At 34.6% G+C, this 22,524-nt stretch overlaps 1 protein-coding gene, 1 long non-coding RNA gene and 1 other non-coding gene across 4 annotated transcripts in view; 2 read left to right on the plus strand and 1 right to left on the minus strand.

Annotated features, from left to right (window-relative positions):
- The window catches only part of LOC135833965 (glycine receptor subunit beta-type 4-like), a 258,934-nt gene that overhangs the window by 16,090 nt on the left and 220,320 nt on the right, over positions 1-22,524 (minus strand). For both annotated transcript variants that reach the window (XM_065347798.1, XM_065347800.1), the window contains exons 4-6: positions 12,332-12,555; positions 5,597-5,679; positions 5,343-5,477 (exon numbers count right to left, since the gene is read on the minus strand). In XM_065347798.1, coding sequence (XP_065203870.1) covers positions 5,343-5,477; positions 5,597-5,679; positions 12,332-12,555 — 442 coding nt within the window. The remainder of the gene's footprint in view (positions 1-5,342; positions 5,478-5,596; positions 5,680-12,331; positions 12,556-22,524) is intronic.
- LOC135833966 (uncharacterized) lies at positions 236-4,401 on the plus strand. The gene is made up of 4 exons (XR_010556602.1): positions 236-529; positions 645-1,339; positions 1,991-2,084; positions 4,095-4,401. It is a non-coding gene; the product is annotated as an uncharacterized LOC135833966 (long non-coding RNA).
- Positions 8,602-8,675, plus strand: TRNAN-GUU (transfer RNA asparagine (anticodon GUU)). Its single transcript has one exon. It is a non-coding gene; the product is annotated as a tRNA-Asn (tRNA).

Consider the following 22,524-nt stretch of genomic DNA (forward strand, 5'->3'; position numbering starts at 1 on the left):
ACAAATCAAATAATATGAAATTTCAATTCTGTGTGCCCACTAGGTACATACATCTGACTCAAAGCACTGTACAAATATTATAAAGAAACACGCTTATAATTTGTGAATTTATTAGCCTATAACCCTATTCTAAATCAAATATTTACCAATACCCAGCTTAAGTAGGTATTTATTAGAGCAATCATTGTACTCGTAATCACTTGGATTACCTATAGGTAGGTACGATTATTGCTGTTAAATAGCCAATCGTTGAAATTTTGCGCAACAGTTCGCTGCTTCATTTTTCTGCCAAAGCAACCATAAAATTTGTTTTTAAGATGAATTTCGGTGAAATTGAAATGGTAAAGAAAATTATTTTTCTAGTCATCGTGATTTTTTGTTTTTCAGAGTGCTTTTTGGTTATGGTCAGTTCGTCGAAAAATTTTGAAAACAATGTCGATTTTCCTCCATTACGTTATTCATTGGGTGGAGGAAGGAACGAATGCGCAAATTCCACTAGAACATTTGGGAAACGAGAAGAAGGAGATCGGTAAGTATGTTCATATCTAGATGTGGCCAATTGAAAATTTGGAATTTAAGATTGCCACGTTTGAAATTGGAGAAGTAGCTGCTTTTGTAATAATATGTATTATGATTGCTTTTAGACTAGAAAATACAAAAGTGATAAAAAGACCCATGATTTTTACCAAGAAAATCAATGTGAATCAAAGATTGAATTGCAACATTACTTCTATTGAAATCAAAAATAATGTGAAGCCATGCCGATGCTTGGAAGAAGAAAAAACAGTTTTCAATAGTGGCGGACCCGGGTATAAATATTATAATTTAACTATAACAGCAGGAGAGAAATGCCCTATTAAACAAAAAATTCGTTCTTTCACTCGTTGTTAACTTGTATGTTCAATTGTTCACGTATCTTAGCTGATTTTACAATAAATGTTTTATTGGAAATGATTGATTGGTGGGGTGTTTTTGCATGCACTTTTGATCTGAGTTTTTCGACTCAAATTACACATATTCATACGCACCAAACATTTTAAAAACAATATAAGAAGTAGATAGGTAGGTATCCATACTCATTTTTACGAACAATTAATTGAAATATATAATTAGGAGACAGTGTGCGAACATTAGGAACCCACAGTATGTATGTAAGTTATTAAGAGTTACAGGGAGTAGTTCCAATTCCCATTTATCATCACCGAAGTCATCACTGCTCCAGATTATTCTTACTCGTACGAATTGAAACCATCTGTACGGTGATAAACGTAGCCTACATGCTTTGTGGGCAGTCAGAAACTATTTCACTCTAACCGACTACAAAAAAAGTAAGCTGTAGGTAAGTCCAAGTACCTACCTAGTTACGTATCTATGCACCTAAAATATGTCACGACATTGTGCAAAAATTCATTCGCGAAATGAGATACCTACCTAGGTACACGTTACCTTTCAAAATAAGTAAAGTATCTATACTCAACTTGTCTGTAATTATATTTCTATCAAAACAAATTTATAACAGAAAATCTACACTTGCAACAATCCAGGAAGAATTAACTTTGTACCCATGAGAAATACGTAATCTTATCATTTGACAGTAAAAATAGTTTTTTGACATTGAAATCAAATATGAAATTTCAATTCTGTGCACCCACATACCTATACATCTGACTCAAAGCACTGTACAAATATTATAAAGAAACATGTTAAGATTTGTGAATTTAATAGCCTATAACCCTATTCTAAATCAAATATTTACCAATACACAGCTTAAATACTTATTCGAAGGATCATGTAATCATTTGGATTACTTACACCTACATAATTATAATTGTTGCTGTTAAATAGCCAATCGTTGAAATTTTGCGCAACAGTTCGCTGCTTCTTTTTTCTGCCAAAACAACTTTAAATTTTTTTTTCAAGATGAATTTCGGTGAAATTGAAATGGTAAAGAAAATTCTTTTTCTGGTAATTGTGATTTTTTGTTTTTCAGAGTGTTTTTTGGTGATAGTGAGTTCATCGAAAGGAGGAACGAAGAAATGCGCAAATTCCACTACAACATTTGGGAAAAGAGAAAAAGGAGATCAGTAAGTACACATCTAGATGTAGCCTATTTGTCCGGCATATGACAATAGGAGTAATTGAACCCCCCCCCCCCCGGCTGATCCTCCGGGACAACTTTTTTCTTAAAGGGAACATCCTAAGGAACATTTTAAAGCAAACTTGCCAAAAAAAAGTTGGCCTTACTTACAAAATGGCGGCCATTTTGATTGACAGGTCAGCCGAAATCGCAGATTTTGCGTTTTAACACAGGACTTGCTCGAACTTTTTCAAACCTTACACAGATAGATCGAAAGATCATGCAAAAATTTATCACCTGTCAAAATTTCAAGTGCTAAAGTGCGTTTTTCGATTTTTGGTGAATTTTTGAAAATAGAATTTAGGCCAAAAATGAGGGAAAAAATCAAAATTTCACCAAATTGACCAAGAAAGCTGAAATTTGGGATACGAGTATACCCTATTTTCGACATGCCAAATCGACTGGAAACTGTTTCAAACCGTTTCGAGAAGTTCTGGAGCCTCCAGAAGATTTTTGAAACTCGAAATTCCCACAAAATTCCATCAAATTGGAGTTGTAAAGCTGAAATTTATTCTAAAAACTAATATCAATACGCTACGAAGTACTGCAGGTGAATTTCCAGTCATTTTGGAGCCTACAGTGACGTTTTGAAAATTCCTGAAGCCTCCAGCAGATTTTTGAAACTTTAAATCACAAAATTTCCCCAAATGAAGATGGAAAGCTGAAATTTACTCTACACTACAATTTTAAAACCCTCTGAAGACGACTATAGGTAAGTTCAAGTCATTTTAGAGCCTCCAGCGACTTTTTTGAAAATTACTGGAGCCTCCATTAGATTTTTGAAACTTGAAATTTCCACAACATTAATTTATGAAATGGAGTTGGCAAGCTGAAATTTACTTCGCAGACTACATGGTGGTTTCAAATGGTTTTGAAGCTTCCAGCTACTTTTAGAAAATTTCAATTTCCAAAAAAAAAACGTCATACAATCTTTCAAAAAGTTACTGGAGGCTCCAAAACACTTGAAATTCACCAGCAGTCAACTTCGTTGCGTATTGAAATTAGTTTGCAGAATAAATTTCGACTCTCCATCATGGTTTGATGAAATTTTGGTGAAATTTCAAGTTTCAAAAATCTACTGGAGGCTCCAGTAATTTGCAAAAAAGTCGTTGGAGGCTCTAAAATGACTTGAAATCCACGAGAAGTCGTTTTCAGAGGGTGTTAGAATTAGAGTGTAGAGTAAATTTCTGCTTTCCATCTACATTTGATGAAATTTTGTGAAAATTTAAAGTTTCAAAAATCTGCTGGAGGCTTCAGGAATTTTCAAAAAGTCGTTGGAGGATCCAAAACGACTTGAAATTCACCTGCAGTACTTCGTAGCGTATTGAAATTAGTTTTTAGAATAAATTTTAACTTTACAAGTCCAATTTGATGGAATTTTGTGGGAATTTCGAGTTTCAAAAATCTGCTGGAGGCTCCAGAACTGCTCAAAACGAGTTGAAACAGTTTCCAATCGATTTGTCATGTCAAAAATAGGGTATATCCCAAATTTCAGCTTTCTTGGTCAATTTGGTAGAATTTTGTTTTTTTCCCTCATTTTTTGCCTAACTTCGATTTTCAAAAATTCACCAAAAATCGAAAAACGCACTTTAGCACTTGAAATTTTGATAGGTGATAAATTGTTGCATGATCTTTGGATCTACTTTTGTAAAGTTTGAAAAAGTTCGTGCAAGTCGTATGTTAAAACGCAAAATCTGCGATTTCGGCTGACCTGTCAATCAAAATGACCGCCATTTTGTAAGTAAGGCCAACTTTTTTTTGGGCAAGTTTGCTTTAAAATGTTCATTAGGATGTTCCCTTAAAGAAAAAGGTTGTCCCGGAGGATCGGCGGGGGGGGGGGTTCAATTACTCCTATTGTCATATGCCGGACTATATTGGAAATTTGGAATTTGAGATCGTCACGTTTGAAATTGGAGAACTCGTAGCTGCTCTCTAATACTTGATATTATGTTTTTAGACTAGAAAATAAAAAAATGATAAGAAGACACATGTCCAACAAAGTAATCACGGTCAATGTGATGAATCATACATTGAATTGCAACATTACTTCTATGAAGATCAAAAATAAAGTGAAGCGATGCAAATGCGTGGAAGCAGAAAAAACAGTTCTGAATAGTGGCGGGCCTGGGTATGAATATTATAATGTAACTATAACATCAGGAAAGAAGTGTCCTATTAATCAAGAAATTCGTTCTTTCACTCTTTGTTAACTTGTATGTGCACGTATCTTTGCTGATTTTACAATAAATGTTTTGCTTTCTTAATTTTTTTTTTATATCTTGATGTGAGTTGGAATAAGAAATTGAGGTTAACAACTCAAAAATAAATTTTGCAGGATTTTCATGCAATTCTGGTTATTTTTACCATATTCTGAAAGAGATTACTTTGATTGTTGAATTCTGCAAGAAGATCTAAAGATTTGCTCTAGGTATGGTGTCGAAAGATGCACATTTCTACCTAAGTACATATAGCAAGAGGAAACCGCAGACCGAAGCATCCCCTCCCTTCCTTATTTAAATCCAATTTCCTCTAAACTCATAAGTAGGTACAAATTATTCGACATTTCCCATTTAGTTTAGGTCTCCAGAATATTTAGTGGATATTCCATTACTATTTCGAATTGTTGAGCAAATGAGTAAGAGCCTGAAAGGGTAGATGTAATGGCATTTAAATTTATCGTGTCTCCGGTCAATCCATGTACGTGTCGTTATAGTTTGAACCATCTATCAAATTTCAAGCATCCTTAACTCCAGATAGAGATACCTATTTACTTACAAAACAAGGACATGTGACACGTACCTACGTAATCATCCACATTACTCTATTTAAAATGCTCCATCACATCAACAGTATTAAGTTCTTACATCGCGGAAGTGCAAGTTTAATTATCAAATTGTCAATTATAAGTACCTATAAGGACTATGAGAAGGGCATTTTCGACTCCTATTAGTACAAAATACTTAATAGAGTAAAAGCTAAGAAGTATGCTTACGCTTATGCATGCACAAAATTCAAAACACGCTACTTTTCGTATAATACTCGTTGACGTTTGATTACAAATACATAGCAATAATAGGTATACACATAATCCGCACGTATTTATCAACCATTTTCACACAACTGAAAATCTACTTATTTGTAGGTATATAAAGCCTACTACGACGAATCGTATTTACGAGTACCTATGTCTGCGAGTAAAACTAACCTATTTGGAATGATTCTTGACAATTAGATGCTTGTATACGAACGATTTCGAATTGCGGCATACGTAATCCTCGAGCCATGATAATAGGATTTTTCGTCTTCCATTCGAGCTTGAGCTCTTCGGTAGTTTTCGAAACTGTATAAGAAGATAATTACAGTTAGCAAAGTCGAACACTGCGCCATGCCATCGTCTACGAATCATGTACCAACAAATCTACATTATCAACGTAGGTATTTTCGCTTCGTTATACTTACACGATGCTATTTCCATAGTACACACTTGATTATCTAGCGGAAATTTAGCGTAATCCATCATACAGGAGAATGTGACTTTTAATCTGAAATCATTTTTAAGACTTCGCGTTACAATCTCGTTGACAAAATCAGAATCTAAGAATAATACACACCGAGACGAGAAAGTTTTGTAAAATTAAGTACATTCATCGCGGAGATTTCCATTTTTAAGCGCTTATAATAAAGATTTACGGTACGTATTTTTAATAATTATTTTACAGTTTTATTCACCCCTGTTTCGAAAGAGTAATAAGTAATTTTTTATTTGAAATTATAGAAATTGTATTTCGTAAAAATTTACAGCATTATAACTCGAACAAGGAGGAGCATTGTACTCGTACTTGTACTTGCTGTTACAAAGATAGTTTTTCCATTCTTTCTATTTTTTTTTTCTTTTTATTCATAAAATCCACGCCAGTACGCAACGAGATAAACGAATCTCAGGGAATTTGCCAACTTTTTCAGGCAAAAAAGAACACTCGAATGTTTCATTTTTAGACACCAAGTCGCATATTTATGACGTTTTTATGGATAATAACAATATGAAAGCGTTTAAAAAATCTTATTTTATTACGACCAAAAAAATATTCTCCTTTCCCCGTCGATTTTTTTCCCTCGCAGCTTTGCGGTTCGTCTGGACGATATACACAGCATTTTTGGAGGATATAACGCGTCTCGTCGTACTCGAGTAAAATTTTCTTTTATTTTGTCAACTTGATTGAAATTAAATCTTCGGCTTACGTCCTCGTCAAACTTTCCCCCGTCTTATTTAGAGATTGCACCGGGGATTTCGAGGATAATTTTCAATTTTTCTTTTTTCTTGGCAAACAATACTACATACCATGTACACGTTTCGCTCACAGATGTTTCGTTTGAAAACTAAAACGCCATGTACATTTTACTTTCGTTCATTATAAATTTTATATCATTTTTAGTCTGATATAGCCTTACCTATCGATTTTTCCCACGAGGCTAAAAATTCGATTTGAGTGAATTTTTTCAAAATTGAAAATTTTTCATCTGACAATGAAAGTGTTTTAAATAACAAGTTTTTTTTGGGCCAAGATAAAAAAAAAAATCAAATTTAAAAATACACCACTCTGAGTTTTAATTGCCTTGAGGAGCTGGGATAGGATCTTGTAAAGTTCTCCCAATATAAAAAATAAAGTAATATTCCATTTAAAAAAAAAAAAAACGAAACAAAAAAAGTTTTTATTAATTTTATTTTATCGTAAAAATTTTGATTAATTGTTGATCTGTGAAAAGTATCAAGATTTTGTTCACTCAACTGAGATATAAATTAGAAAATAAGTAAAAAAAAAAACTCCAACTCAGTGAACATTGTAATTTGTATTTTGACGTAGATTTTGATTTAAATTGTAAAACTTTGAAGAAAAAAAACTGCAAAAATGCTTTGGGTAAATGGTCGAAAATAATCATAAAATTGTAACGATCGAATAAGAAGCTTGCAAAAATTTATAAAGATGATCTCAGATGAAGAATTATAAATTCTGAAATGACGAAGTTTAAATTGAAGATAATTTATTATGTTATTTGGAATGGCTATTGAAAAACAGCGTTAGCTACATGAAGAATTACAATGCATAAGGTGGTTTTGTTGTTTTTCATTCGAATTACCAGACAGTTTATTTTTAAGCATTTTCAAATCGTATTCAATTTATTTTACAGGTTGAAAAGATGTTTTTTCTCAAATGATTAATTAAAAATTACCCAATTTAACTGAATTTCAACAATTTTTTGGCGATTTGCAATAAATTTTGTGTGAATGATTCTGGTTTGAAAATTTTAAAAAAGGTACCAGCGAGTAATTAGGCTAGCTATTTGTATGTATTACTCGAATCTTCATTCAAATTAGGCACTTGAAAATTTTCAAAACAGAATTACGAAATCATAATGCACACCGAAGCAATTCTATAGGAAATATTTTTGCATTCATCGTTTTCACGACATACTACTTGATACTTACCTACACATACGAGGAAAACGAGCATAAAAAGATTAATGCTTTCTTACAACGAAACAAGACGTAAAGAGGAAATTTAAAAAGCTCGCTTTCAACCGAATCATTTTTTTTCGGAAGGAAGAACGTCGAGAAAAAAAAGCTCAACGAAGAAAGTAATAGTACTACACTGAAAAACATCAAGACTATCGTTTGCAGACGAATTTTTACGAAAAAGAAAAATTATAGCATTTTAGCGACGAAACGAAATTTAGGCATCATTGAATGAACGAGAAAAAAATATCCACACATAAGGAAATGGTAAATAATTCGTACATTTTTTGGCCATTTTTATGGCAGGTGACTTCTTTCTACAAGTAGTTTGGTCTTTTTATTCAACTCCATTTCAAAATACCTGCCATTTTATTCGTATACGTAGGGTCGTAGGTACGTTACATTTATGGTCATTTCATTATCAGAGCAAGAAAAATACGTATTAGACGAAAGTATAGGACTGCCTCAGTATGAAATGACTGATGCATACTTCACATCATACCTATACAGGACGAGTTGACCAAGATTTCATCTAAAAAGTCTAAAAATGAGAAAAATAACGACGCCTTTGACTGACTATGAGAATAGCTATACCTAAGTGAAATAATTTCTATTTACATTTAAATTAAAAAATCGTCACAGTTTGTGTGTGCTTAGATCCAATATTAAATACGAGTATCTATAGGTACATCCCACATGGATTTTGTATAAAATATTGACACTCGTCTACATCTCGTATTAATAATATAAAAAATAGGTTTTATCAGAAATTCAACGATATAATTTCAACTCTTTATAACTTATTCAACTTGACCTATTATTCGCGCGATAAAAAATCACACGAGAAAAGAGCGGGAAGATGAGTCAAGAGTAATGACCTTGAAAAACACGCGAACTTGAAACACAATGTGTTTGGGATAGACATACCGTGTTAAGCGCGATTTTCGTAGATGCCTCCGTGGCGCAATCGGCTAGCGCGTTCGGCTGTTAACCGAAAGGTTGGTGGTTCGAGCCCACCCGGGGGCGAAAAATTTTTTCATTTTTTTCTTCATTTTATATCAATCTACTCACATCGCTGCATCATCTAACGCATTTCAATTCTAATATAAAACTTTTTATTCGTCCGAAAATATAATAAATGGAAGAGAACACAAGAATATAATTACTTATGTATGAGAAAAATTTAAGATTCTAACTAATCACTAAAACATTTTCAGAATTCATTTGAATTCGAATCAATATTTATCTGCTTGAAGCAAAAACCATGTTTTAGAGAAAATTTCAACCTCACCACCTCTCCCCAAAAGAGAAAAATACATATGAATACCTATACCAAAATTTGAACCTTTTATAGGAAATAACATCATGTCTTGTATACTATCTCCATTTTAATGAAGGGAATGAAAAATACTAATCATGTTGGAACAGAGACTAAGGTGTGATGTGGTGAAAAAATTACATCGAACGCGATAGAGTTATTGTTTTCTTTTTCTGACAGATTTTAACATCAGTTCATCGCCCAAAGTTTAAATAATTCCACGTAATTTTGATTTTTCAACGTATTTTTAAAAAAAAAACGGTTCTATTTCGATGAAAAAATCAAAATTTTATCTTTATGCAAAAAGATAAAATTTAGATCACGTAATTCTGATCAAAATTCATGGTCAATATCTGAAAATCAATTTTTTCAAGTTTTTGGACTAACTATACCTATCAGTTTTAGTAGATAGGCCTTAGTAAGTATAGTAATAGTTCGGCATATGACAATAGGAGTAATTGCACCCCCCTCCCCCGCCAATCCTCCAAGACATCTTTTTTCTTAAGGGGGACATCCTAAGGAACATTTTAAAGCGAACTTGCCCAAAAAAAAGTTGGCCTTACTTACAAAATGGCGGCCATTTTGATTGTCAGGTCAGCCGAAATCGCAGATTTCGCGTTTCAACATAGGACTTGCACGAAAATTTTTCAAACCTTACAAAGGTAAATCCAAAGATCATGCAAAAATTTATCACCCGTCAAAATTTCAAGTGCTAAAGTGCGTTTTTCGATTTTTGGTGAATTTTTGAAAATCCAATTTAGGTCAAAAATGAAGGAAAAAATCAAAATTTCACAAAATTGACCAAGAAAGCTGAAATTTGGGATATACCCTATTTTCGACGTGCCAAATCGATTGGAAACGGTTTCAGCTCGTTTTGAGCAGCTCTGGAGCCTCCAGCAGATTTTTGAAACTCGAAATTTCCACAAAATTCCATTGGAGTTGTAAAGCTGAAATTTATTCTGAAAACTAAATTCAATACGCTACGAAGTACTGCAGGTGAATTTCAAGTCGTTTTGGAGCCTCCAGCGACTTTTTGAAACTTTACATTTTCACAAAATTTCATCAAGTGGAGATGGGAAGCTGAAATTTACTCTACACTCCAAGTTTAACACCCTATAAAGACGACTCCAGGTGGGTTCAAGTATTTTTAGAGCCTCCGGCAACTTTTTTGAAAATTACTGGAGCCTCCAGTAGATTTTTGAAACTTGAAATTCCCGCAACATTAATTTATCGAATGAAGTTGGCAAACTGACATTTACTTCGCAGACTACATGGTGGTTTCAAATGGTTTCGAAGCTTCCAGCTACTTTTTGGAAATTCCAATTTTCCAAAAAAAACGCCATACAACCTTGCAAAAAGTCGCTGGAGGCTCCAAAAATACTTGAAATTCACCAGAAGTAAACTTCGTAGCGTATTGAAATTTGTTTGCAGAATGAATTTCGACCCTTCATCTGAGTTTGATGAAATTTTGGGAAATTTCAAGTTTCAAAAATCTACTGGAGGCTCCAGTAATTTTCAAAAAAGTCGCTGGAGGGTCTAAAATGACTTGAATCCACCTTAAGTCGTTTTCAGAGGGTGTTAAAATTGTAGTGTAGAGTAAAATTCAGCTTTCCATCTCCATTTGCTGAAATTTTGTAATAATTTGAAGTTTCAAAAATCTGCTGGAGGCTTCAGTAATTTTCAAAAAAGTCACTGGAGGCCCTAAAATGACTTGAACGTGAAAATTTGAAGTTTCAAAATTTCAGCTTTACAACTCCAATTTGATGGAATTTTGTAGGAATTTCGAGTTTCAAAAATCTGCTGGAGGCTCCAGAACTGCTCAAAACGAGCTGAAACCGTTTCCAATCGATTTGGCACGTCGAAAATAGGGTATATCCCAAATTTCAGCTTTCTTGGTCAATTTTGTGAAATTTTGATTTTTTCCTTCATTTTTGACCTAAATTGGATTTTCAAAAATTCACCAAAAATCGAAAAACGCACTTTAGCACTTGAAATTTTGACGGGTGATAAATTTTTGCATAATCTTTCGATCTGCCTTTGTAAGGTGTAAGTAAGGCCAACTTTTTTTTGGGCAAGTTCGCTTTAAAATGTTCCTTAGGATGTCCCCTTTAAGAAAAAAGTTGTCCCGGAGGATCAGTGGGGGGGGGGGGGTGCAATTACTCCTATTGTCATATGCCGGACTATAAAGTTGCTGATTTTCATTGTCAAATAAAATCTATAGAAATTGTATCCCCGCTCCCACTTGTGAAGTAAGCGTTGTCAAAAACTCCCAAAATTTGGAAAAATCCAAAAATTGTGGTAACAAATTTTTAATTGAAATTACTAGTGCAGATATAAGCCTACACATTTGCGCCAGAATTTTGTTTCTGGAAATTTTTTACAGTTGTCCCCTCGCTCCACCAAAAAATCCAAAAATCCTAAAAAATTTGTCGATATTTTTGAAAGTTTTGGAATGATAAAAACAAAAATGACCTATTCTAAATTGAATGAATAAAATGAAAATAACACTAGACAACTTTTTTTTTTATGTGTGTGTGTTTGGGTTGAAAATAGGCTTGATTGATACGTAGTTTAGACCCTAAAACAAAAAACAAACTGAGTTTTTTAAATTTGAATTGTTTTTGTGGTCAGGAGAAACATGTCGAAGTTGCAAAAAAGGTCATTTTTCGATTTGCGAAAAAAAACCAAGATCATTTTCGGATTTTACGCACTTTTTTAAGTAAACTACTTTCTCCGATTTTTTATTTTCGAAATTTCAATCGCATAAGACTATTTTTTCTAAATATGAAAATTCAATTTGAACTCCGGGTGAACACAGTTCCGCGCCACGATTACGTGGTGGAGTAATGCCAGCGTCGCGCGCTTCGAGAATTAAAATATTACCTATACAAAATAAAAATCTTCCGTATGCGCTTGAAATTTGAAAAATCAGAAATCGGGGAAAGTAGTTTGCTTAAAATAGTGCGTAGAATCCGAAAATGACCTTGGTTTTTTTCGCAAAACAATACTGATGTATGTCGCTACAAGCTCGTGAAGTAGGGCAAAAATGGCCATTTTTGCAACTTTGATTAGACATCTCTATACTGACCACAAAAACAACTCAAATTTAAAAACCCCACTCAGTTTTTTGTTTTAGGATCTGAAGTATCGGTTAAGCCCATTTTCAACTCGGACACAAATATGCAGTTGCCTAGAGTAGGTAATCATACCCCTGAAAATTTATCATAAAAATCACCAAAAAATTAATCAAAAATTACTACCTACTTACAAAAAAACTCATTTGAAATAATCACGAAAAAAGTTACAAACAACATAAAAATAATTACCGAACAAATTTTCCTAAATCACGACGAAAAAAACTTACCTCAACATGTATAATATTTCTCCATCTGGTTTAATTCGAACCAAAACATTAGGCACGGTAACATATTGAAAATCGGCGGCTTTAGCGTTCGGAAAATACACTTCGGGTTTCCATATGGCTTTTACTAGATTCGGATCGTTTAAATCCAGCGGTTCGGTGATATCCGAATGTTTTAGTCTTTCGTCTTGCCATTTTTGTCTTAAATACAAATCCACTTCGTAATCCTGAAAAATAATATCGATTTAAAATTCTACAATAACCAAACGGAACGGGAAACTAAACGAAATTCGAAATAATTTATCGTATTTATTTCAATACCCTACTTTATATTGTACTTTTATACGCAATGATAACGATTTAATTAAAATTATTGGCGAATAACATTTTCGATTAATTTTAAAATTCAATTCCAATTTCCCCGATTAAAAATAGAAATGAATGAATGAATCATTTCCAGGTAATGGACGAAATTCTGTTTATTTTGTTAATCCTTCGAACGTACGCAGCAGAAAAATTTACACAATTTTACGTTTAGGTACGCTTTCGCAACTCACTGAAAAAGTCAAGGTTTCATTTAACATTTTTTTCCACAAGGAACGCAATCCATAAGGTCATAAAAAACATGAAGAACGGTCTCCATTCGGCGAAATGGATTACCTTTCTCCATTCATAATTTTTTCACAAGAGTCGAAAGCCAGAGTAGAACGCAGCGCCTACACTTAATCATTAGGTGCACACCTGTACCCTTTAAAGTTAAATAAAGGCCGAACCCGCAAAATCTATTATCGTATACGCATACCAGAAGATGAACCATAATTTACATGGAATACCAAAGTAGGTACCTACGATAGATGATAACTATACTATTAGGCCTTGTAAGTTGCGGTGAGCAGCACATCAGACAGCTGCTTGAGCTGTTCGCGCGGTTTGTTTGTGAAAAATCAGCATGCACCCACCAAAAAAAAGAAAAAATTCACGCTACACTTGATTCTATCCGAACTGCAACGCTTGAACTTTAAATCCATTAATTTACGAAATAACTTTTATTAATACAATTTTTAAACAACTAAACTCCCCTGAAACTTTTACCTGTTTATTTTTCGTTAAAAGTGAAATGTTAATATAAGTACTCGCGGATGAAATATTAATCGGGCAAACTTTTTAAAAGTCGCATAATAAAATATGAACGCAACGTGAAACTTTCATCCACTACTAGCAGACGAAATGTTACACGAAAGCGAAAAATTTCGCGCGTACCGGAATTATATCTTTAGATATACACGACTTAAACTTCAATACCTACTGAGTAAACAGGCACATTTGCAATCTGAATTAAAAACTTGAGACTCGTCTGGAATATATAGGTAGCCGAGCAAACCATTGTTTGCTCTATTTAATTCGTAGCGTAAAGTTTGAAATTTTATGACGAGGATTTATGAAGATTTTTGTTATTTGTTTTCTTTTTTTTGAGCAGATTTTTCGCTTGCAAAATTTTGCTAATAAAAATAATTTTGAATACTTAATGAGTCGCGAGTATCGCGTGAATGGCGAATGCATTGAATTTACTATGCCTCCTGTTTATAAGAACACTGTTCTAGCCAATCAGTCATTGTAGATGAAATTTTGTTCGAACACCTCTGAAATGGTAAATAAGTAAGACCGAATAAAATGTTTTTCATCAAACCCCACCTTCCCGTCTTCACATATGGTACTACTAAAAATTGCATCCTGGAACTATCGAACTGCTTTTGCAAGAAATCATTGACCTGCCAAGATTTTTTTTGCAATTTTTTGACAGCTCCCTCCGTCAATATAATATTATTGGTTCTCATTTTTAGAAATTCCTGCAAATGACCCTTCAATGAAAATTAACAGCTGCCAAAAGCCCCCAAAGTTGGAAACAAATTTTTAAAAAATGTAATAACAATCTTTTATTGAAGTTTCTCAATTTAATGCATCAAGAATTTTTTTTAGTAAACCCTTTTTCAGGAAAAAACACACCCGGTCCGTTGAAAAATATTCGGTTCACTTCACAAAGCCCTCCAAAATTGAAAAAAAAAATGAAAAAATTGAGTACAGGAGAAGTTGGTTGTCATTTTTCACCTATGAGTAGTAGATTTCGGCGTAAGAATCTCTCTAAATAATCACAATTTAGATAAAACCATTTCCGCGATCGTTTTCAAGCATTTTTATCCACTTTTTATAGAGTCATCCCTCTCCAAAAATGTAGAAGAATTTTTTCAAAAATGTTCAGTCTCTGCTCAAAAAGATCAACATTGCTGCATGTCCTGGGCCAAGTTTATTCTTGAATACCTATGAGTTTATTTGAAAGAATTTATGAATCCGAAATTCAGAACTTTCGAAAATGCTTGGCTGTTTTCCCCCATTTCGTTTATTTGGTGTTTACGTTTTTTTTTGGATGCGGGAGGGGAGAAGAGAGGTGCTCTGTACAAAGAGGTCGGGCAGATAATGATGGAAAACCGGACAGACAGGTAAATGACCTTTAGTGGTCAGACAGACAGGCAGATGAACTTGGGAAGTCACTCAGACGGGTCATATGACCTCAGAAGGTTAGACAGGTGGGCAGACGATCATGGGAAGCCAGGGAGATGACCTTAATAGGCCAGACGGGCGAGCAGACGACCTTGTGAAGCTAGACAGATGGGTCGATGACCTTTGTAGGCTAGACAGGCGGGTCAACGACCTTGTGAAACAACTATAGAAAGCCAGACGGATGGGGAAATTACCTCAAGAGGCTAGACAGGAGGACAGACAACCATGGGGAGCTAAACAGACGGGTTATTGACCTTAAGAGGACAGTCAGGGCACCGAGACAGACGGGTCAATCACCTTGCGAAATTAGACACGCGGGCGGACCAATTTTTAACATTTTGATAATTTTTTGAGTTTTACAAAATTGAATAAAATTCCGATAAATTCTTCAGGTCGACTTTTGAAAACCATTGAATTTCTAAAATTGTGTCAAACTTTCAGAAACTATTTCCATAATTATGTTTTTTCAGACATTCAAGTATTTTTATTTGAAAGTGAACCTAAGCAAAAAACATATCCATGATTCAAAACATTTTCAGAAGAGGAGACTTTACCGCATTGTTTTAGTTTTTTGGCCCAAATTTGATAGAAATTCACTGAAAATCATAAGATGAAGTTTTGCACATGAAATTCTGGCTAGTTGGGTATTTTTGCACACTCTTTCAAGTTAGCTTTGTTCGGTTCAAAAATAATTTTTTCATTTTGATAATTATACTTTCCTTTTTAGAGGAAAATCAAAAACATAGTGAATAAACAGCGAAATTTCAAAATAAAGTCGACCCTATTAACCACGGAAATCGCCCAAAAAACATATTTTCTGTCATCGAGCCCAATTCCATCTTGATTGGAATTGGCGGATTGTGAAAACCTCTTCTTAATAGTCAGGCATATGACAATAGGAGTAATTGCACCCCCCACCGATCCTTCGGGACAACTTTTTTCTTAAAGGGGACATCCTAAGAAACATTTTAAAGCAAACTTGCCCAAAAAAAAGTTGGCCCTACTTACAAAATGGCGGCCATTTTGACAGGTCAGCCGAAATCGCAGATTTCGCGATTCAACGTAAGACTTGCACGAAACTTTTCAAACCTTACGAATGTGGTCGAAAGATCATGCAAAAATTTATCACATGTCAAAATTTCAAGTGCTAAAGTGCGTTTTTCGATTTTTGGTGAATTTTTGAAAATCCAATAGGTATAGGCCAAAAATGAAGAAAAAAATCCATATTTTACCTAATCGACCAAGAAAGCTGAAATTTTGGATATACCCTATTTTCGACATGCCAAATCGATTGGAAACGGTTTCAATCCGTTTTGAGCAGTTCTGGAGCCTCCAGCAGATTTTTGAAACTCGAAATTCCCACAAAATTCCATCAAATTGGAATTGTAAAGCTGAAATTTATTCTAAAAACTAATTTCAATACGCTATACGAAGCACTGCAGGTGAATTTCAAATCGTTTTGGAGCCTCCAGCAGATTTTTGAAACTTTAAATTTTTACAAAATTTCATCATGAAAATTACTTACTGTACACTCCAATTTTAACACCCTCTGAAGACAACTTCAGGTGGGTTCAAGTCATTTTATAGCCTCCAGCGACTTTTTTGAAAATTACTGGAGCCTCCAGTAGATTTTTGAAACTTGAAATTTCCCCAAAATTTCGTCAAACTCAAATGGAGAGTCGGAATTCATTGTGCAAACTAATTTCAATACGCTCAAGTCGTTTTGGAGCCTTCAGCGACTTTTTGAAAGGTTGTATGACGTTTTTTTGGAAAATTTAAATTTCCTGAAAGTAGCTGAAAGCTTCAAAACCATTTGAAACCACCATATAGTCTGCGAAGTAAATTTCAGCTTGCCAACTCCATTCGATAAATTAATGTTGCGGGAATTCCAAGTTTCAAAAATCTACTGGAGGCTCCGGTAATTTTCAAAAAAGGCACTGGAGTTTGTAAAATGACTTGAACTCACCTGAAGTTATCTTCAGAGGGTGTTAAAATTGGAGTGTAGAGTAGGTAACTTCCAGCTTTCCATCTCCATTTGATGAAATTTCGTAAAAATTCAAAGTTTCAAAAATCTGCTGGAGGCTTCAGGGATATTCAAAAAGTCGCTGGAGGCTCCAAAACGACTTGAAATTCACCTGCAGTGCTTCGTAGCGTATTGAAATTAGTTTTTAGAATAAATTTCAGCTTTACAACTCCAATTTGATGGAATTTTGTGGGAATTTCGAGTTTCAAAAATCTTCTGGAGGCGTCAGAACTGCTCAAAACGGGTTGGAACCGTTTCCAATCGATTTGGCAAGTCGAAAGTAGAGTATATCCCAAATTTCAGCTTTCTTGGTCAATTTGGTAAAATTTTGATTTTTTCCCCTCATTTTTGGCCTGAATTGGATTTTCAAAAATTCACCAAAAATCGAAAAACGCACATTAGCACTTGAAATTTTGACAGGTGATGAATTTTTGCATGATCTTTCGATCTACCTTCGTAAGGTTTGAAAAGTTTCGTGCAAGTCTTATGTTGAAACGCAAAATCTGCGATTTCGGCTGACCTGTCAATCGAAATGGCCGCCATTTTGTAAGTAATGCCGACTTTTTTTTGGGCAAGTTTGCTTTAAAATGTTCCTTAGGATGTCTCCTTTAAGAATAAAGTTGTCCCGGAGGATCGGTGGGGGGGAGGCAATTACTCCTATTGTCATATGCCGGACTATTAGTAAGAGCTATGCTTTCATCAAGTTTTCTTTGAAAATGCTTCATACTAGTTTGACAAACAAGCATAAGATTTCCGAATCACAACTCTCAATTTTTCAAAAATAGAAAAATGAACTAGAGCAAATTGAAATTTCAGTCACACGATTCTTATATAAATAAATGGTGTGGTTTCCATGTTTAATCGATAAACAATTTTCAAAATCAAATAAATTCTCTTCAGTTCAGGCTGCTTGCCAAATAAGGTGAGGCATGTACATATATGTATTTCTCATCATACAGGGACGAAGAAGATTAAGTACGACTCGTCTGGAACTCTGCACGCGTACGTATGCGTAAAAATAGCATCCAGCATGACCTTACTTCACCTCTTGCAAGATAAAATGCCGAAACCGTTTCGCAAATGATTTTCTAAATGGTTAATAAGCCTCGAATAGGTTTTTCATGGAGGCAAAAAAAGCGAAAAAAAAAAGATAGAGAAAAGGAAACCCCGAAGAGAAAACTGGAAAAAGTAAAAGTTGATGGGTGTGTGGAAGTTGCTGTAACGTATATCTACTCGTACGATGTTTTGCTTCAATTTGATTGCGAAGAAAAACGTCGGTTCATTCGTTATGTTTACAATAATAACATTCGAGTGTATAAAAATGGCACTCGTATTTTATAAGTACGAAAGTACATACAGAGACAGACGTAGGTACTATAATCGTACACCGGTGTCGTTGTGGTGGTATATCCTCATGTGGTACGGGTATATACGGTTCGGGCTGCAATAACACTGGCGCTGGCGCTGGCAATGGCAATGGCAGGCCAACCACCGCCGCCCGACAAAAGGTAAACGATACACGGGAATGATACGCAAGAGCGGCCGCAATATCGGTGTCGAGTCGCGACGCAAGCTTCGCATAGTGCGGTGCACCGTGCACCGTACCCGATACCGTGTACGTTTATACGTTACGTACCTACTCGTACACGCGAAAAGCGTTTACAAAAATAATTTAATAATACGACGATGAAGAAACGTCTTTCGTTTTAATAGAATCCAGCACACCGCTCGCATTGCGCCCCCTAGACGAGGACGACAACGCACGCAGAGTGCTCGAGTGCGTGATGAGTATGAGTTGAAGGGGACCTTATCGTCGTTTCCCAGATGATCCTACCAATTTAAATAAATTTATCCAGCCACTTGGATGTTGCTCGGTTATTACATCTTACACAGAAACATATTTCATTAAAATTATTACGTTTCGGGTATAACCGGCAACCGTTGCTGATATATTTGTATACATCGTACCGCTACTACACCATCTACCCTTGGTCGTTTGTCCACCCTTTCGTGTTGTAATTGAAATTCGCTCGCATCGATTCGATTAGCTCTATTTAAATTTCAAACAGCCTGTTTAAGCTTTCTACCCTATTGGATCGGTAGTTGTTATTATTATTGTTATCGTTGTCGCGTAATCGTTCAGCAATTTTTTATTCGCATTGGATGATCTATTAGATATGCTCGGTAGTTCCATGAGAGTCCATTATATTTTAATTTTCACAAATTTCTGCACATTTTTTCCTACTTTTTAAAGGCAGACAAAATAAACACGATGGACAGAATGATGTGCAACTTTCTTTTTCATGTTGCAAGTTATCCCCAATGCTTCGAGTTTTCAATGCAAGGATGGGGGGGGGGGGCAATGGAATTCAACAAAAAAAAGCTTCAAAGAAATTTTGTAACAAACTTGATTTTTGCTTGGCGAACTTTGAAAAAAAGAGGACTTTTTAGGCAGGAAAAGCAAAAATCAATGCTTTTTCTACCTTTCGGCAAAAATTACGATCATTTGACCATATTTCGTCAAAAAATTCTTTCCTGAAAATTTTGACAAAAAACATTGCAACTTTTCAACAACTCGCCGAAAATTTGACAATTTTCGACAATGGACAAACGGTGGTCATTTTTTGAAAATTTTGGAAAAAAAGGATTTTTGGGAGATCTTGACAAGAACATGACTGTTTGACAATTTTGGCTACGAAATTGGACCATTTTTTGACAATTTCACCAAAATAGAAGGTTTCTGACAATTTTGACAAAAATGGACTTTTTTGACAAATTGTGCCAAAATGGACCCTTCTTGACTATTTTGTCAGAAATTGACACTTTTCAACTTGAAAAAATTTGAGAAAAAAAAAAAAAACAGAACCTCATAGTCCGGCAAATGACAATAGGAGTAATTGCAAACCCCTCTGCCGAGTCAAAATTTGAAGTGCTAAAGTGCGTTTTTCGATTTTTGGTGAATTTTTGAGAAACGAATTTAGGCCAAAAATGAAGGAAGAAATAGACATTTTACAAAATTGACCAAGAAAGCTAAAATTTGATATATACCCCATTTTCGACATACCAAATCGATCGAAAACGGTTTTAACCCGTTTTGAGCAGTTCTGGAGCCTCCAGCAGATTTTTGAAACTCGCAATTCCCACAAAATTCCATCAAATTGGAGTTGTAAAGCTAAAACTTATTCTAAAAAGTAATTTCAATACGCTACGAAGTACTGCAGGAGAATTTCAAGTCGTTTTGGAGCCTCCAGCGACTTTTTGAAACTTTAAATTTTTACAAAATTTTATCAAATGGAAATGGAAAGCTAAAATTTACTCTACACTCCAATTTTAACACCCTCTGCAAACGACTTCTGGTTGATTTCAAATCATTTTAGAGCCTCCAACGACTTTCTTGAAAATTACTGGAGCCTACAGTAGATTTTTGAAACTTGAAATTTCCCCAAAATTTCATCAAACCAGGATGGAGAGTCGAAATTCATTCTGCAAATTAATTTCAATACGCTACGAAGTTGACTGCTGGTGAATTTAAAGTCGTTTTGGAGCCTCCAGCGACTTTTTGAAAGGTTATATTATGATGTTTTTTTGGAAAATTGAAATTTCCTAAAAGTAGCTGGAAGCTTCAAAACCATTTGAAACCACCATGTAGTCTGCGAAGTAAATTTCAGCATGCCAACTCCATTTGATAAATTAATGTTGGGGAAATTTCAAGTTTCAAAAATCGACTGGAGGCTCCAGTAATTTTCAAAAAAGTCGCTGGAGGCTCTAAAATGACTTGAACCCAACTGAAGTCGTTTTCAGAGGGTGTTAAAATTGGAGGGTAGAGTAAATTTCAGCTTTCCATCTCCATTTGATAAAATTTTGTAAAAATTTGAAGTTTCAAAAATCTGCTGGAGGTTTTAGGAGTTTTCAAAAAGTCGTTGGAGGCTCCAAAACGACTTTAAATTCCCCTGAAGTACTTCGTAGCGTATTGAAATTACTTTTTAGAATAAATTTTAGCTTTACAACTCCAATTTGATGGAATTTTGTGGGAATTACGAGTTTCAAAAATCTGCTGGAGGCTCCAGAACTGCTCGAAACGGTTTGAAACAGTTTCCAATCGATTTGGCATGTCGAAAATAGGGTATATCCCAAATTTTAGCTTTCTTGTTCATTTTGGTAAAAATTTTGATTTTTTCCTTCATTTTTGGCCTAAATTCGTTTCTCAAAAATTCACCAAAAATCGAAAAACGCACTTTAGCACTTGAAATTTTGATAGGTGCTAAATTTTTGCATGATCTTTCGATCTACCTTTGTAAAGTTTGAAAAAGTTCGTGCAAGTCCTATGTTAAAACGCAAAATCTGCGATTTCGGCTGACCGGTCAATCAAAATAGCCGCCATTTTGTAGGTAAGGCCAACTCTTTTTTTGGCAAGTTTGCTTTAAAATGTTCCTTAAGATGTCTCCTTTAAGGAAAAAGTTGTCCCGGAGGATCGGTGGGGGGGGGTGCAATTACTCCTATTATCATATGCCGGACTATCGCCACCTCTAAAATCTTGTATGACTCATTTTTATCCTCATTTAGATATTTATGTGTATAGGTAGGTATTAAAAATCCAAGCTTTCTTTTTTAGAAGAACACGTTTCATTTTAAAATATCAAATATTCGGCTTTCTTTTGAGTTTTCTCAAGGGACTATAATTTCATACGGAATATTTTCAACCAAGGGTAAAAAAATCTCAAAAATCCAAAGCCTTCGATTTTCGTTGTTGTTGTTGTTGTTCCACCCTAATAGATGTGTACCAACGTATAACATCAAAATTTGACTCAACAGCAAGAGGCAGGAAAGAAAAGGGTTGACGTCGCCTTATCGTTTATAAGCTACATTATCGACGACGACAGGTTATTGTGTGAAAAATGCGCTGTAATAACCTTTCATCTTTATTAATACTCCTGTATAGAAAAAGCAAAAGGGAAAAATCGTAGCAACGCGAGGCAAATTTTTACGTAATGGAATTTTTATGACGCTGTTCACGAGGTAATCGTTTGTTGGGTGTTTCACCTTTGAAGAAAAAAAAAAGAATGAAAGAAAGAAACAAGAAAACGTCGTTTGAAAAGAACGAATTTTAAAATTATTCTTAAATACACGTTCGTTGGCTCGTTCATCGTGATGTGCTCTAGAGTCCGAAATATCATCGAATTATAAAAAGCTTTCGTTTCGTTTTTTTGATAAACTGATAGGTGTAGTACTTTTATTTAAACTATCTGTCGTTGTGAGATTGTTCATATTATTTGTCGAGAAAAGTAAACTCGCTAAATGGAGCAGATACTCGATGTGGACTCGATAAAAGCCATGAATTTTGGCATCGCGCATTTTCCCTTCTCTCACGGGTCACGAGGAGAAAATGCCATCCACGGTAAATATTGAACGAAACTCCGCAGCATTCGAATCTTAAATTCAAATGAATTACTTTGTACGTCTTCGTTGAGAAATACTCGTAGAATAAAAAAGAAACGAAAAGAAAAAAAAATAAAGGGAAATAAGAAGGAAGAAAAATAACGAATCGAGTAGGTACTAGTAATTTTCAAGATTAATCGTTTCCCTCGATGTTATAAAATATTCATTTTTTTTCTTAGTT

This window comes from Planococcus citri, chromosome 2, assembly GCF_950023065.1.
Source record: "Planococcus citri chromosome 2, ihPlaCitr1.1, whole genome shotgun sequence".
Lineage (NCBI taxonomy): Eukaryota > Metazoa > Arthropoda > Insecta > Hemiptera > Pseudococcidae > Planococcus > Planococcus citri.